The sequence below is a fragment of the Acipenser ruthenus genome, chromosome 5 (genome assembly GCF_902713425.1).
Source record: "Acipenser ruthenus chromosome 5, fAciRut3.2 maternal haplotype, whole genome shotgun sequence".
NCBI lineage: Eukaryota > Metazoa > Chordata > Actinopteri > Acipenseriformes > Acipenseridae > Acipenser > Acipenser ruthenus.
Window position 1 is genome coordinate 21,397,335 of NC_081193.1, and position 17,984 is coordinate 21,415,318.

Below are 17,984 nucleotides of genomic sequence, written 5' to 3' on the forward strand. Positions count from 1 at the left end.
TGTCTGGCGACAGGAAAGGTAGAGGTGTTAATTCGTATACTTCTCAGATGTTCCACGAAGCGATCAGCCAAGCGTCATTTTGTTTCACCAATATATAGCTTGTTACATTTGATGCAGCCAATGCAATATACTATTCCTTTACTAATGCAAGTAAAAGTATCATGGATCGTAAATGAGGATTTTGTTCCCTTAACTACTGTGTTGCTGTGAATGTATTTACAAGTAGCACAGCGTGACCTACTGCATGGAAACATACCCTTAAGACTGTCCAGATTGGGTCGAATGTTACTGTGGACCAGATGCTCTCTTAGATTTTTGTCTCTTCTGTATGACATTAGAGGAGGGTTATTGAAAATAGGAGCTGTAGAAGGATCATCTTGAAGGATGCTAAAATTTCTTTGTATGATGTGTTGTACTTTTTTGGTTATAGGATGATAAGTAAGAACGAGGGGAATACGATTGTTGGTATTCTGTGTTTTGGTTTTGTACAAGTCATCCTTTCTGTTTATTGTGGATACTCTTAACTGAGCTTCTCTAAGTATAGTGTCTGGAAAACCACAGTTTCTAAAAAATGCACACATGTCATTTGTTTTATTCAAAAAATCACTATCATCACTGCAAATGCGTCTCGGTCTTAGTAATTGGGAATATGGAATGGAGTTGTGACAAGCTTTGGGATGTGAGGAGTCATATCTTAGATATGAATGAGAGTCTGTTTCTTTGTAGAAAATTGTAGTATTGATGGTACAATTTGAAACCGTGATGGTAATGTCTAAGAAAGAAATTTGTTTAGAAATGTTCCATGTATACTTTAGAGCTGGATGAGACTGGTCAATCAAATGTGTGAAATCCATTAAATCTTCATTAGTGTTGTCTGAGATGCCAAATATGTCATCAATGTATCTAAGATATAAAATTGGTGTATGTGCCTTGTACTGTTGAAAAACTTTATTTTCAATCCATCCCATACTGACACCTCTAACTTGTTTATAAAAGTCTCCATTAAAGGAGAAACAATTCAAAGAAAGGACAAGTTGGGCTAGTTGCAAAAGAATATCGGTTGCAGGTTCTTTTACTGTCCGTTTATCAAGGAAGTATTTTAGTGCTTGTAAACCGTCACTGTTGGGGATAACTGTGTAGAGGCTTTTGACATCCATTGAGAAGAGAGTTATATTTTCACTGTTACCATTTAAAGACAAATTATCTATTTGCAAAGAATGGTTAGAGTCTTTAACGTATGAAGGTAGAGATTCCACAATGTGTCTGAAGACATCATCAAGGAACTTTGAAATTATTTCAGTTGGGCAGGAACATGCTGATACAATAGGACGCCCTGGGTTGGTAGGCATATGAATTTTAGGAAGTAAATAAAAACGGCTACATAGAGGGTTTTCAACAATAAGATTAGACGCAGATTTTGGTAATAAGTTATTCTGGATGGCAGAATGGATCATAGATGTGACTGTGTAGTTTGTAACAGCTGGGTAAGATCATTTGGGACTTTCATGTAGAAGTTAGTGTCAGAAAGTTGTTTAGATGCTTCTTCAATATATAGATCCTTTTTTCCAAACTACTACAGTTCCTCCTTTGTTAGCAGGTTTTATTATGATGTCATTACGTTTCTGTATATTTTGTAAGGCATGATATTCATCTGTTGTCAAGTTTATACGATTAGTGTGTTGTTGAAAATTAACTTGACTTATTTCTCGTTCACATTTATCAATAAAAAAATCTAAGGCTTGAAAAGCTCCGGAGGCTGGTGTCCAAGTAGAGTGCTTTTGTTTGTATTGATGAAAAATATCTAAGGAATCAGAAGCTGTGTTGGAGGATTGTGAAGCACCTAATTCATTTGTATCTGGGTCTGCATGAAAATGGGCATGTAAACGCATGCGGCGAAAGAAATGCTGTGTGTCATTGATGACTGCAAATGTGTCAGTGGATTTCTTTATAGGTACAAATGTGAGACCTTTGGATAAAACAGAGTGTTCAGCAGTAGTAAGTGCCAAATTTTCTGGGATTGTAACAACAGTTTTATGTGGTCTTTGCTGTATTATATTTTGATCATTAATTGGTAGTCTTTAATGTCTTATAGTCTTCCTTGAGCTTAATCCATTTTTTTGCTTTATTTATTTTCATTAAATCATAGATATCTGCATTTAAATTGTGAATAAGGCGACAAGCTTGGTAGTATAAATCATTATTATTTAACATATCTTTTAAGCTTGTCTTGGAAGTTATCATATCATGGTCAAGTTTTTGTATTTTTTATTGATAATTTTTGATAGTATGCCTCATGATACTTTTACTACATTTAAATAAAGTAGATTGCACTTGCCTGTAATATCCTCTATGGTTGTCGCTTGGATGGAAATTCATTCTGAAGCCTTTAGGAATGAGGTTTACTTTTAAACAGTTCTAAATGAAATTAGTTTTTTATCAACTTCTTAAAGCACTGTTGTTTTTTTTGTATTCAGCCGATGAAGGACTTGTAGTCCAAAACATCCTGATAATTGAGTTGTAAACAATTATTCTACCATTTTTAAGTACCTGAAATATCCTTTTGTCTTTTTTTTCTTTTTTCTTATTGATCATTTTAGTACACAGCAGTTTTCCTTTTTCTCAAACTTATATATATTGTAACAAGAATCGCACCACTCACAGTTCTTTGCCCCTTTAAGAATAGACCCAGGATGCAAGAATGGATTTTTCATGCGCTGACGCGCTATATTTTTAATAAACAAAATAAACAAAACACAAAATAAATACCTAGCTCTACTGAGCACTAACTGAACCCGCAGGAACCTCAACTAAACAGCAGGACGGCTAAGCCGTTTACCAGCCGTTACCTCTGGGCTCTGGGAGCGGCGGCTCCTCCCCTCTGGGCTCTGGGAGCGGCGGCTCCTCCCCTCTGGGCTCTGGGAGCGGTGGCACCACCTCCCATTTGTGGAGCAGCAGGTCTAGCTCTGTGGGCTCCGGCTCCGACAGCCCTAACTCCATTCTCCATCTCTGTTTGCTCTTTCTGAGCAGCGGTGTTGCAATTGATCTTGTCAATCAAATCTTTAAAATCCATGTTTATTTTAAATTTCTGGGTCTTTAGGGGCGTCCACTCTCGCTGCCACCATATGTGATAAAACTGCACCACTCACAGTTCTTTGCCCCTTTAAGAATAGACCCAGGACGCAAGAATGGATTTTTCATGCGCTGACGCGCTATATTTTTAATAAACAAAATAAACAAAAGACAAAATAAACACCTAGCTCTAATGAGCACTAACTGAACCCGCAGGAACCTCAACTAAACAGCAGGACGGCTAAGCTGTTTACCTGCTAAACACCAAAACACTCTGTTCTTTAAACTTACTTCTTTGTCCTTTTCGTGACTGCTTGCAAGCAGAGCACACCTTCTGCCTCCTTCTCCTAAGCAGCCCTGAGCAAACTAACTGTCTCTCTTTTATACCCTGCACCTGGTCCTAATTTACAATTACCACCCAGGTGCAGGGGATAATTAAACAATAAAACAATTAACAAATTAATTTAAACAATACAGCAAAACAATTAAACTAACAAAAATGTACCCGTGCACATGTCTTACGCAGGGAGGATTTTAACTCCCTCCCTGCTATGTTACAATATATATATATATATATATATATATATATATATATATATATATATATATATATACACTGATGCACACAAATGCAACACTCAGGTCTAATGGATTTAATCAAATATTTTAAACATAGATATTGAACAAAATCACAGAAAATGTATACAAAAATACAGATCAAAGAATCATGATAAAGTGCAGGATGCGCCTATAGCATGGAGATCGCCGGTTCGAGTCCAGGCTATAACACTGCAGACCATGGACAGGAGTTCCCAGGGGGCGGTAGACTGGCTGGGCACCTGCAAGCCTGCCTGTAAGTTGCCCAGAGTTGTGTGGTCTTCCGAGTTGTAGCTCTGAGGTGGCTGCATGGCGGGCCTGCAAGGTGAAAAGAAGCGGACAACTGACGGCACACGTTTCAGTGGATGTGTCTGTCCATCTTCGTCTCTCCCGAGTTAGCATTGGGGTGGCAGCGGTGAGCCGGGTTAAAATAGAAATAATTGGATTAGTATCGGGTATGACCTCCCTGAGCATTAACACAGTCCTGGCAGCGTTGACGCACAGACCTGATCAGCCTCTGGATGCTGTGGGATGTTCCGCCGCTCTTCCTGTGCAGCTGCAGCCAGCTGGCAAAGGTTTGCTGGTCGCGGTTGTCTCCTGTGGATGGCACTGGCGATTTGGTCCCACAGATGTTCTATTGGACGGGTCAGGAGAAAAAACTGACCACGGCACTGTGTGGTCTTGCATTGACCAGTTGGAAAATCGATACTTCCGGATTGGCTTACAATCAATGTGTCGCTGAGCAGTAAGGTTGCCCTCAATCTGCACCAAAGGCATTCTTGTGTTAAGGGAGATTCCTCCCCACATCATCACACTTCCACCGCCCCACCAGTTGACTTAAACAATGCAACAGTCATCATAACGCTCAACACGACGTCTCTACACACGTTGTCTTCCATCATGTCTGACAAGGGCAAAACAGCATTAATCTGTGAATAAAACACTCCACCACTCTCTCTGCCACCACCTCAAGTGTTCTCTGGCCCACAGAAGACAATGATTTTTTTCTCTCAGCTGTCAACATGTTACCCCTGAACGGCCTCCGAGCATGCAAATAATTTTCATGCAGACGTCGAGCTACAGCCATTCTGCTGATGCGCGGGTTATTTCTCACATGACTTGAGCTCAGTATTTTGTTATCCCAAGGAACAATACTATTCAAACAATCAACAAACCTCACTATTTAAAATGTAAATAACATTACCCAATGAGCTATTGATGTAAAACTTAGACTGTTGCGTTTTCATTGTGCATCAGTGTGTGTGTGTGTATGTGTGTGTGATGATTTCCATTACACGAGAGTAGATGTTAAAACTTCATGCTGATTTGAACTCAGCTCTCGCCAAGATAAGCACCAACTAAGACGTAGCTTTACAGTAAACTAATGTGATCCATATGCGTCTCCATCCATTTACGTTTCCTTCCATATGATGATGTAGATATCCTTCTGTCTGGTGTTAATGGCTGAAGTGTAATGCTGGCTCCAGGGATCAGCTTATTTTGCCTCCCTGGCGCATCAGCACACACAACGGCTGCGATGCTGGCTCCGGGGATCAACCAAAGTGCGGCCTCCCCCGCGCATCAGCATGACAACCGTCTGGATTGAGCTAAGTAGGGTACATCTCTGGGGTTTTCAAGTGGGCACCTTGCATCCTCAGTGTTTCGTCGACTAGCCCACGACACCTCAAGAGGGCTCGACGGTGATTCTGGCGTCCCAGCATCACCCCCCTCCGTCCCCCACTCAACTCAGCCCAGCTTACTTACCTGTCCCCAGCCAGAATCTTTTCGTCCCAACCACAGCCAGTTGCTGCTCCTCTCTGCTGCTTCAGATAAGTTCTTCACTGTGCGACGCAACTCTTGGCCACTGAATCCGACGTCTCTGAGAAACCGGGTTGTAGAGTGTGCCACAAATCCTCGACAACCCACTTCCACTGGGTAAACCCGAACTCTCCATCCTCGCTGTTCCGCTTCAGTGGCTAGTTGAGCATACCGCAGTTTCTTCCTCTCATACGCCTCCTCTACAGCATCCTCCCATGGCACTGTTAACTCTACCAGGTGAACAAGGCGTGCTGATCCAGACCACAAGACAATATCTGGTCGAAGGTTAGTGGTGGCAATCTCAGGTGGAAAAATAAGCCGTTGACCAACATCTGCCAGCATATTCCAGTCTCTAGCAGCTTCCAGTTGTCCTGGGCGAGGATTGGTTTTAACACCTTTTCTTGGTGGTTGCTCTCCTGGGCGGAGGAATGTTGTCTTTTGTGTGTAATGTTTTGATGGAACAGGTGGCAACTTATTGGTCATGTTACGCTTGTCTTCCAATGCTAAGGCCAAACATCGTAGCAGTGGCTCTCAAAAGTATTCACCCCCTCTTGGACTTTTCCACATTTTATTGTGTTACAACATGGAATCAAAATGGATTTAATTAGGAGTTTTTGCCACTGATTAACACAAAAAAAGTCCATAATGTCAAAGTGAAAAATAAAATCTACAAATTGTTCTAAATTAATTACAAATACAAAACAGGAAATAACTGATTGCATAAGTATTCACCACCTTGAGTCAATATTTGGTAGAGGCACCTTTGGCAGCAATTACAGCCATAAGCCTATTTGGATAAGTCTCTACCAGCTTTGCACATCTGGACACTGCAATTTTTGCCCATTCTTCTTTGCAAAATTGCTCAAACTCCGTCAAATTGGATGGGGACCTTTGGTGAACATCAATTTTCAACTCTTTCCACATATTCTCAATTAGATTGAGGTCTGGGCTTTGACTGGGTCATTCCAGGACATTGACCTTTTTGCAGTGGTTTGTTCTGTTGGTACTTTTGGAACAAGCTTAAATAATTATTACTCTTAAGCGATAGTGGTAATAAAAACATAAATTACTATGCCTGCTGTGTTACAGATGTCAGTATTTTGAGCTAAATGCATATATACCAAGCGATTTGGATACTCATCTATAGCACACTTTAGCACACCTCAAATCTTTCTCTTCCTCAGTATGTATGATCGGGTCTGTCTGAGTTGCTCTCTCTCATGTCATCCGAATGTGTTTTCATAGGGTGCAGATTCCTTCAGGACTTAAGATCATATACTGGATTATTGAATATGCATGCACAAGGGACTGCTGAATTAATATGCTTGACCAAATCATGGAATCATGTGTTATTTGCATTTATTGGTGACTTACAGAGTTAAAATAATAATAATAATAATAATAATATAAATAATAACTCGAAACTCAGGACTACGGATGAAAATCTTCCTTATTCTTGTTATTGTACCTTATGACCTCTAATCATGCTCTTCTACTGTTCTGGCTCGGGTAACAAAATGCTGGTCCCAAAACAGTACTTAATTATCACTTAATTAGCCCAGGAGCACTTGGGAATCTTAATGGAAGCCTGCCAAAGATGTCCTAAGCAGAGCTCTCAGTCTGTCTGGTATCCAAAGATTGATCCACCATTTGATCCTATTAGCCTCATCATCTTAAATAGGCATGAATGAAAGCTCTCTATACAGTAGCTTAGAATATAACAGTTTGAGCCATCTCCCCTGAGACATTTTAAAGATTCCCAGAGCAGATGTTTGGTTATTAAGGAACACCCCCCAAAGCTCTTATAAGGACACCTAATTTCAGTGCCACCACATGCTCTTCGTTTAAGAATTTTTTGAGTTGTGAAGTTGAATGAATGTGTTACTCTATGTCACAGTTTATCTCCGGGCAGGTGGCTCGAAGGGTGTTGACACCTTTTAATGAGATTTAAATGCCAAGTAACATTGATAGTCTATTGTTTTTCACAGATGGGAGAATATTTCAGGCCCAGCTAAACATTTACAGAATAGCATTGTTTAAGATATAAAAAAAAATTCAAATAATAAAAAAATATTTATATTTAACCGGCTATACTTTAATTAATTTATTATAGTTTAAGTCACATACCAATGTAACGGCTAGTTAACCTTGGATATATGCAAATTTAAGCTATCTTAATAAAAACAAATTACAAAATGCAATTTCCAAAAAGCAAAAAATATTGCAAGGAATTTATTTAAATATAACATAAAATGTTCCTTAATTTAAAATGTTGTTTTGTATTTATGAAGGCACTCTAAGACTGAATAAATACACTTTAATAATGCATTCTGACTTTAATCAAAATAAGCTGTTTAAAGCTTCAGACCTTATCCATCATGCCTGGTTAATCTTAAGATTCTAACAGTACTAAGGAAGACCTACAGTACTAAGTTGAGAAATGACTTAGACCTATAAACTGTCTGGATGGAGATTTTTCTCTCACTGACTGATGTGTAATGTAGCACATAGCATGCTTTTAACTCTCACTCGTCATGCGGAACACTGAGTCTGCATCCAATGGACTCTTCACAATCCAAATGGAAGTCTGACAAAGATGATACCCTGCATAAAGATGTGTTTTTGTTTTGTTTTTGCCTGTATGGCTTTGTATGACAATCAGAGGCAACATGATTGATGGGTTGTCTGTTTGTATAAACTTGCATTCCCATCAGAGACCCTATCTGCCATGACATATTGTAGACCCCATAAACAAGCTTAGATGATCGTTTCATGTAAATCAACCACAGAGTCCGGTTTTGCTGACTGTACAAAGCACAGCGTTTGATTGTGAGGAGCAATCAGACTGCCCTGTGAAATGATCTTGGCTTGGTTCCATGCTTTGCCCAATGTTCTTAAGTCCACTGTAATTCCACAGAGTTTGTCATAAAAAGTACATTATTAGGATACAATACTACTAAGACTATTACTACTACGTCTATGAGTACTAATAATAATAATAATAATAATAATAATAATAATAATAATAATAATAATAATAATGTATAATTATTATTATTATTATTACCATTAGAATACCATTCATTCATTCATTACATTTATGTATTTATTTATTTTTAGCCTGGTTGTGTAAACACTACTGAAGTTGACATAAAGAAATCTTCAAGAATGAAAAATCCTCATAAAACCAGAAAGGTAAGTGCATGGTGATCCCCCTTTATGTGCACTAATCATTACAATAATAGAAACAAATGAAAAAATTCTCAGAATGTGATATTTACCTGCTTACAACAAAAGATACGTCACAGCAACTACCTAATGTCAAGGAACACGCTGCATGACTGCCCATAAGGCAACTGTATCTTTTGTATCTTTTTCACACGCCAGAAAATGAAGCAAGCCGAGACTACCTGTATTTCCAATCTTGGGTTCAATCATTTTAAACGAGCTGTGGTCGATTAGGAAGCGTTCACATGGAGCTTCAAATGATCTGAACCACTCCTGAGCACGGATTGTTTGCTCCGCTCGCTCCCGTGAATACACCATACGTTAATCATACAATCACCTTGCATACATTTCTTTGTCAGTACAACATTTATGAAAGGAATTTGGCAAAAAATATGTCTACCTTTTTTTTTTTTATTATTTATTTTAATTACAGTTTTCCCTCTAATTACCTTTTAATTTAGTCTTTACATTTATGGATGTAAACACTACAGTATATACCAATGTTATGTGTTCTGCTTGCATTATAGTCTGTATACGGATTACAGAATGATATACGAAGTCATAGTCCTACCCACACGCCAGCTCCTGAAGCCAAGCAGCCAACTGCAGAAGAGTTGCAAGACAAGGTAGAAGATTATTCTGTACTTGTGATTCACTGTATTGAATGGAATTGACATAAGTAGGTCCTTTCGTCCACACAAGGGATGTATAATGATCTAAACCAGGGATACTTGGTTCATTTTCTTCCAGCCACAACGTTAATTAATTGATTGAACCTGGCTAGAATAAATGGTCTGGCTGGAATAAGGCTCTGGACTGTTCAATTGAATGATTAAGGACCTGGGGCTGTATTCACAATGGTGACTTAAGTCTAAGACTGGTCATAAATCGTCATTTTGGAATTAAGTCTTATTAACGAACGAGTCTTAATGAATTTTGGTCTTATGTATGGTCTTAACTTTAAGACTACCCTGGAGGAGGCTTAAGTCCTAATTTGTTATTGACCACAGCTATTTTTAACTAACATGGCTTGACAAGTGATACTGTACGATTTATTTGAAGATCACCCAGATGTGGAAAATTGCCCTATGCGTGTTTTTGTAGACAGGGAAAAAACCCTTTGGAAGTTTTTACCGAGACTGAACTGAGAGGTCGATACCGTTTTGCATTGAAATGCTAATCTTTTAAATACATACCTTTCTCCCAACAGAAGCAATGCAATTCCACCTTTTTTGCAGGTAAAATATATATATATATATTGGCTCGCTTTTGTTCTTGGCCTGACTCACAACATTTTTCATTTTTTTCCGCAGCTCGTCTACGTACCTTTTCACGGTTTCATTTTTTTTTTTTTTTTTTTTTACATATTTCTGTCCACGCTTCGTTTTTCTTCCGATTTTGTTACAGTCTCGCTGAATTTGTTATGGAGGACGTATTTTTGTTTTTTCTTCTTGCTCTGTGAAATTTGGCGTCCTTTTTCTGTCAGTCGTTTTTTTTTTTTTTTAATTTGCAGGGATAAGTACTGTAAAAGGTATCAGTTTGATGTTAAAAACATAAATAATATTCTTATAATTTTCAACGGTTCAAAGCAGCTGACAGCTCCTTAGAAAATAAAAAATGCTCAAAGAACTGGAAATACTAAAATGTGTTCATGATCATTAATATCAATCCATTGATATACTATTTTTGTTAAAAATGCTTCCATTAATATATTTTTTTCACTGCAATTACATGTGATATATATATATATATATATATAATTTATGATATAGCCTAATCACTGTGAAATAATTCAACATATCACTATTTATACTCTTAAAATGTAATTATAACAATGTGTTATTAATAGAAAATATTAAATCCTATTTTACAATATATTAGTTTGACATTGTATATATTTACAGTATATTTTCTGATACGATTATATTTCTTACCTCATAATCCCATTGAAGGAGCCAAACTGACAATTTTCCCTCAGACAGCGAGCAGCATTCTCATGAGTGGTAGATAGTGAAGGTATGTCACGTGAGGACAGAAACACGGTCTGAGTTAAGACCCCCAGAAAATCGCTTTGTGAATCAGACTTAAAACTCGGTTATAACATAGTCTGCAAAACAGACTTAAAGGGTACCTATACTCAAAAATAACAAGGCTCTCTAAATGCTCTGCATACATAACAAATACACCTCGCTGTGCCGATTTTGGGAAAAAGTCAAGCGTTTCGCCGTTATTTACTTTTTTTTTTTGTTAGTTTTCTGGGTCAAGTTGAAAAGCAGGGCGCCGCCATATTGGACCCTTTCCGGCGCCACCATGACGTCAGGTCGTTGACAGCCAGGCCAGTGAAAGACTGCAGAGTGAATCATTTCAGACTGTAAAGCTTTCGGATACACAAACAATAAACGAAAAAACAAGACGAAAAACTTATTTTGTGTGTCTAAGCCTTCCAATGAACAATGGGTGATCATCGAAAAAAAACAAACAAAAAAAACATTATTTAGGAACAGGACATAGCCTACTCATACTATTACATACATGACCATTCATTTTGCCATTCTTGTGAATGTATTTTACTGTTCAAAGCAATGATAAATTTACAATTAAACAAAAACTATGTAAATACATAAGTTCAGTTTAAATAAATTATCCTTTCAATTATCAAAACATTGTTGAAATAATACAAAAATTTTAAAAAAAGCTTCATCGCTTCATGCAGTTCTGCAAGAAAACCAAAATGAACTCTTATCAGTGTATGATCAAGGCTAGTACAATACAACTCCCAGGGTTTATTTCTGTTTCTGTTCCTCAGCTTCTTGTCACGTTCAAGAAAAATAAATAAATCATTTATTAAATAATTTATTTGTATGCCCTTAGACAGTGGTCGTTACAGTTTTTATTTTTTAAACAATGAGGAACACTTAAAAAAATGTATATGGAAAATGTAGTCATGTAAGCATTAGGGCTGTCACTGATTAATAATATTTTATCTGACTTGGAGTAGACTACTTTTTGTGTTCCTGTGCTGCGGGACACTTTCTGTGTATGTACTCGACACAGCAAGAAGGTAGGTCTTACATGCCTTCTCAGATACTGGCCACAGTGGATGTGCCGAGTAAAGATCCGGTAAGCCATGAGCCTAGAATGTCTAAATAGTGGAAAATAAATTATTACATTCGGGAAACAGTATGTTATGCAATTAGGACTTTATTGTTACAACATTATCAGCACATTTACTGATTTGATAGTTCCCCCGTCCTCTGGTTTGTGGACGATATAGGTGTCTAGTTCAGCATTGTTAGTTATGAATTTTAATTCTGCCGCTGTTAAATCGTCACTAGCCTAAGCATTTCATGCACCCGACAACACATACATTTCTACAAAACACACTTTCCACAAGTGCACCAAGTGTCTGGAGATTTATTAACTTGATTTTCTCTACTTAGTAATTTTGCAGACTTACCCTTGCTATTCTCATCTGAGTCGCTGTCACTGCCTGCCATCCCTAAACTGCGGTTGTCCGACTTCAGTTGTTCAAAAAGTACCCATCTATTTGATTATTATTACGTTTTTTTGATTATTATTATTATTACGTTAAATGCTGTGGTGAATAATTAAATGTGAGCTGCACCTATAGAATACTAAGTGTGACGTCCCACAAAGAGAGCACCAATGAATTCAATTTTAATCCTTTTTTTTATGATATGCTGCTCAAAGAGAGGCTGAAATTGGGTCAGAGGGTTCATTTAACATGTTTTCTTTTGAAATGATTATATATTCATTACTACTACTACAGGTACGCTTTTAAGCCCTTTTTTTGGTCTTAGTCAGTTTTGTGAATACGGCCACTGGTTATAACAAGGTCATAAAACAGTAATACTGTTACCCTAGAACTTTCAAACATACTCTTCTGTACTGCATCTTGGACCTCTTTTCAAAACTAAGAATAATTTATATTTTAAGCTGTTTACTTATATTTGAGACTATTTACCCATGGTCTCAACACACTACATCATTGAGCAGCCATTTTAACAACAAATCAATTAAACACAGCTACGTGCTAACTACAGCCTACTTTAAATTACGAGAACATATTGATACTAATGCATTGTTTGTTTGTACTATTCATTGCAGATAAAGTTCTGGCAAGTTCAATTAGATAGGCATAGATTAAAAATGTCTAAAGTTGCAGAAAGGTAAGTTTTTATAGTTTCTTTTTTTACTCAATATATAAATATGATGCTTTGATTTATAATTTAAGGTACTATTTATCGGTTAAAAAAGAAACAAACAATTATTTTGCTGACACATACCTGCCAAATTCAAATTTCGGGTTTATTTTTAAAACTGATAAAAAATATGAATTTGACAAACTCAGTTAACATACCTTAATTTATCAGCAGATTAAATCAACGGAACACTGTTGGGATTAATCTTAGTTGACATTTAAAACTGTCCATCTGTTAATCTATGTTATGGGGTCTACAGTATATGAGTCCAATTTACAGTTCTGTGCTTTTATACAGCTATAGTTTCAAAGCACATTTTTATGTTCTTTTTTTCCACTTGCTATTTTCTGTTGCTCTGCTATTGAGTTTTTTTCTCTGCTGTCTCTAACTGTAGCTTTGAGAAGGCCTTTTTGTTTGAAAAAATGATCTGTATTATACAGAAGCAGATAAAGCCAACAGCTCACAGTGTCACAATAATGTATGCATCATTTTGTGTAGTTTAGCTAGCGAGATATTGCTTTTTGTCTAAGTGTTAATACATATAGCTCTATAATGATACAAAACATGTAGATAGATATTGTGTGGCAACTAAAATAAATGTTTCATTCTCAGGGTTACACTATGTCATCATATTTTCATATTACAATTGCAGGTCTGTTAAATGCTTCTGACTTTTAATTCCCTATTTTGCATGCAATTATTCAAACTAATTACTGGTACCTGGCATTTTGAACACAGTCAGTTAGTTGTTCAAATAGTTAAAATAAACAAAGCAACAAAAGTCCAAAGCATAAATTGTAAAAAGCAATTTAATAGGAAATATGAGGGTCACAACCTCTTGCAGTTTTGTTAAATGTGAGAGGATGTATTCTGGAGTCTTGTGTTGATTGGCAGCAGGATATTAAGCTTTTTTTTTTTTTTAATTGTCTGAATCACCAGATAGATCCAGCTCAGGCTGGTACTGCCTGAAATATAATTGCCATTTTACAGTTTTGGTGTGTGGAAACCTGTGTTAAATGAGCTCTGGTGGTCTCAGCTGAGTTCCAGAAGGGCAGCTTCCCACATCACATGTACCTTCAGCACCATTAAGGACTTGCTATTCACACTTCCACTTGTTCTGATTTTAAAAGTGATTTGCATCAGCACCATTTCATTTCCATCTGTATTCGGAGATAAGCAATCGAGGGACACATTGATTTCCACTATTTATATTTCTATGTGTCCCTCTCAGTCACTGCATTAATTTGAATGGATGTTTGTCTACAAATCGTATTCTCATGCTTGATGGTTGATCGTTTTAGGGCAACACTGGTATGTTCATGATTATTCTAGCTGTAGTGTCCTCAATATAGTGTTAGTAGCAGCAGCAAACTGAAAAACCTTACCCACCACAGGTAAGCAGTTTAACCACTATGCACAAGAGTCAGGCACACCTGCATCACACAACACTTACTGTAATTCTTTCCCCACTTTGTTGCTTCACAGTGTTGTGTCATGCACTGCCATTTTGAATTCTGACCCCTGTCGGTGACGTCATGTTAAAAACATGGAAACCAAATGCTGTGTAATCTTAGTGATCTTTAAACTGAAATCAAACAGTTCACAGCTGTAGTTATCTTTGTTTTGTTTTTTACCCATACAGTATTACAACATACTATGTTTGTGTACATCTTTCCATTGCAGTTTATTAGGCTACACAGAACAGTACATTGAATATGACCCATTTCTCACACCTCCTGACCCTTCAAATCCCTGGATTTCAGATGATACCTCCATCTGGGAGTTAGAAGCGAGGTTAGTAACAATAATTAGTATGTCAGTTTTCTCACACAATAATAGTAACATAAAACATATATATGTTTATGTTGCCTGAGGGGTAAGGATATGCTGAACTTGTGTATGCTTTTTCATTCTGTATATGTATACTGTATTTTTATAATTAATGATTGAAGTCTATTTTCAATTGGTTACCTAAAGTGTCTAGCCGACGAGCTGGAGATGTTTTACAGTCCCTCAAGGCCAACACAGGAGTAGAAAAGATTAACATTCCATGACAAAAATGATTATCAGAAAATGTTGTATCAAACTTTCCATAGTTATGTAGCCCTTTTAAGAAGCCAGACACGTTTCCTTTAATTAACATAAATAAAATATCAATTTAAAAATATCAAAAACATTTTGCAACTCCAGCCTTTGATTTATGACTTACAGAATTGTGCATTGCTGTTTAACTTAGACCACAAATATGTGCATTTGTTATACAAGCTTTGTTTGTGTAGTGTCTTGGAACAATCGTTTACCAATGCTTTGATCGTCTTATTATAATATAATATAATACATGACATGTGCTTACAGCAAAGAGCCTGGCCAGCAGAGGGTGAAGCGATGGGCCTTTGGTATTAATGAAGTTTTAAAAGATCAAGTGGGGCGAGAGCAGTTTCTCAAGTTTCTGGAGTCTGAGTTCAGCTCAGAAAATCTGAGGTAATACTTTATCATGTAAAAAAAGGGAGCATTTTCTAAGCTTTTTTTTTAACTTCAAAATGGAAATCAAGTCACTTTTTTTCAATTGAGAAAAAAAACATACAAAACTAGAGACAAACACATCAGGTATTTTTATTTGTTTAAGTACAGTAATGATGGTTATTTTCTAATTTGAAAGGATTTTTTTTTTTTTACCTTTTGAACAAATCGAGTAAAACATTTAGTTTTTTTTCTTCTTCTTTTTGCTTGTTAATTAAAAGCTCAAGTCTGTTTTGAAAAGGGATTCCACAAGAAAATATAAAATTAAATATTTATGTGAATCATTTGTATTAACTTTTTGTATGGCAAGGCTGACTTGATATACTGTATATAGTCACTTAATTCTGATTGTAATTCTAACATGTCCTTGTGTTTAGGTAAAGTTAATTTGCATGACACCAGATTATTCTTGAACTATGACAGCTATATAATTTATGTTTAAAGTTTATTAAACTAATAATGTCTTAGTTTTGTGAAAATAACTGGTTTTGAACTGAATGACTACCACAGGGGAATCACTTTTTAATTAGTCTTACTATAATTGAATGCATGTCAGCATTGCATTTTTTTTCCATACTGTCTCTCTGCTCAGCAGCACCCCAGCTCCCCCTCCTGGCTAAACATTCAGGTTCCTATAGACAACTTTCCATGTCTGTCGATCACAAGATTGTCACTATCATAAAAAGCCAAATAAATAAATTAGCCAGGGCAGGGGTTTCAAACTGACCACATAGTTTACAGCAATTCATCCACGGCACTAGGGTGAACGCTCTTAATTTTCAGGAACAAAAGTCATATCCTATAAGATAAAGTGTTGATTGAAGGTGAAGATGGAGTATACTCTATATATGCTGAAGTGTAGATAATCTAATATAATCATGTCATTGCATTCAGAGTAAGTGCTGTTTCTGATTTAAGGTTCTGGTTAGCAGTCCAAGAGTTGAAAAAAAGGCCCATTCGTGAGGTACCGACTCGAGTCCAGGAGATATGGCTGGAATTTCTGGCTCCTGGGGCTCCCAGTGCCATCAATGTAGACTCAAAAAGTTACGGCAAAACAACGCAAAACGTGAAAGACCCTGGTAGATACACTTTTGAGGATGCTCAGGTAAGTACTGTATGATGCATTGCTTACCAAAATCCTATTATCATATTAGGTGGGTAGACAAAAAAACACATACTGTATGGTATGAAGTCATAATGCTTTCGATTGTGATACTGATTTTAATGAAACAAAAAGTTTTATCTTTTATTTAGCTTCAAGGTCTAGTTGTCAGTTAATTTTCAGTAAGGATGAAGAGATTTAATCATAAGTAAAAAATAAAAAAATAAAAAAAACACAGTTTACACAGGTTTCAATGTTTAAATAAATAATTAAAGAGGTTCACTTCACATTTGAAAACCACTAAAACAACATGTAAAAAGTGTGAACAATAGGTTTAGTATAAAACTTGCTCTAAGAAACCACAGTACTACTATTTATGTTTCCATAACAGCTTATTATGACTATTTTCAGGAGCACATTTACAAGCTGATGAAAAGTGATTCCTATGCTCGTTTCATACGCTCCGGTGCCTACCAGGAACTGCTACAGGCCAAGAAAAAGGTATATACTGGAAGCTGTTAAAAAAGAATGCAATTGTTTTTAAAATCAGTCACTCCTTCCTTTGTGCAACTGCTGGATAGATGGTAGGTAACAGGATTAGATTATCTCGTATGAACATGCCATCTTTATTAGTTTCCTTCATTGTAAATCTATACAATTAGCTACATTTACGCATAGTATACACACTCTTAATGTAATTCATTTTGCTATTGGTTATTATTGTCAACTGAATATTATGAGTGTAATTCCAATATAGAAAAAACTTCATTAGTTCACCCTCTTCACAACGTTTGATATTCATGAAACTGTCCCAGATTGTTATTGCTTTCTTTCTTTATTCCTTAAAGCAGATAAGACAAAGCTATGGGAATAAAGCCCAGCATCTATAAAATATACTGTGCATTGCTAAAGTATATGCTGACTAATGAAGTGATAATTTACAGTACATGGAGGTAACAGTCTTCTATAAGATATGAGCCAGAGTCAAGGTTGTATACTAACAAGGGAGGCGGTTGACCGAGAACCCTCGATGCACCCTCAAGTCATACCTGTTCCTTGACAAGTGTTTTCATGTCTGTGTGAATCATTCATAACCGCATGCTGGTAGCTTCCTATGCACTGGCCCCTATGAATGAGACGGTAATCCAAAATGTTTCAGTGGGCTGATATCAATGAGTATAGTACTGTCTCTGACCAAATTGCTTTTTGAGTCGGTAAACCCTTTTTTATGTCTAATGTGTTGAATTCTGTTCACTTTATTTTAGTTTTCAAGTAAAACAAAGTTATTTGTCAAATCTAAAAACAGAAATGTGTGAATAATTATTGCAGCAGGTATTTCCAGAAGTACTTTTGAATAAGCCATACTGTACTAAACTACACACATTTTCTTACTTATGTTAATTTTATTAGCTACGTTTACAGCAATG

At 36.6% G+C, this 17,984-nt stretch overlaps 1 protein-coding gene across 5 annotated transcripts in view; it reads left to right on the forward strand.

Moving 5' to 3' along the window:
- Positions 1 to 17,984, forward strand: part of LOC117403285 (regulator of G-protein signaling 7) — a 181,761-nt gene that overhangs the window by 150,822 nt on the left and 12,955 nt on the right. For all 5 annotated transcript variants that reach the window (XM_059023814.1, XM_034005321.3, XM_059023815.1 and 2 more), the window contains exons 10-16: positions 8,605 to 8,679; positions 9,240 to 9,338; positions 12,841 to 12,902; positions 14,619 to 14,729; positions 15,291 to 15,416; positions 16,374 to 16,560; positions 16,969 to 17,058. In XM_059023814.1, coding sequence (XP_058879797.1) covers positions 8,605 to 8,679; positions 9,240 to 9,338; positions 12,841 to 12,902; positions 14,619 to 14,729; positions 15,291 to 15,416; positions 16,374 to 16,560; positions 16,969 to 17,058 — 750 coding nt within the window. The remainder of the gene's footprint in view (positions 1 to 8,604; positions 8,680 to 9,239; positions 9,339 to 12,840; positions 12,903 to 14,618; positions 14,730 to 15,290; positions 15,417 to 16,373; positions 16,561 to 16,968; positions 17,059 to 17,984) is intronic.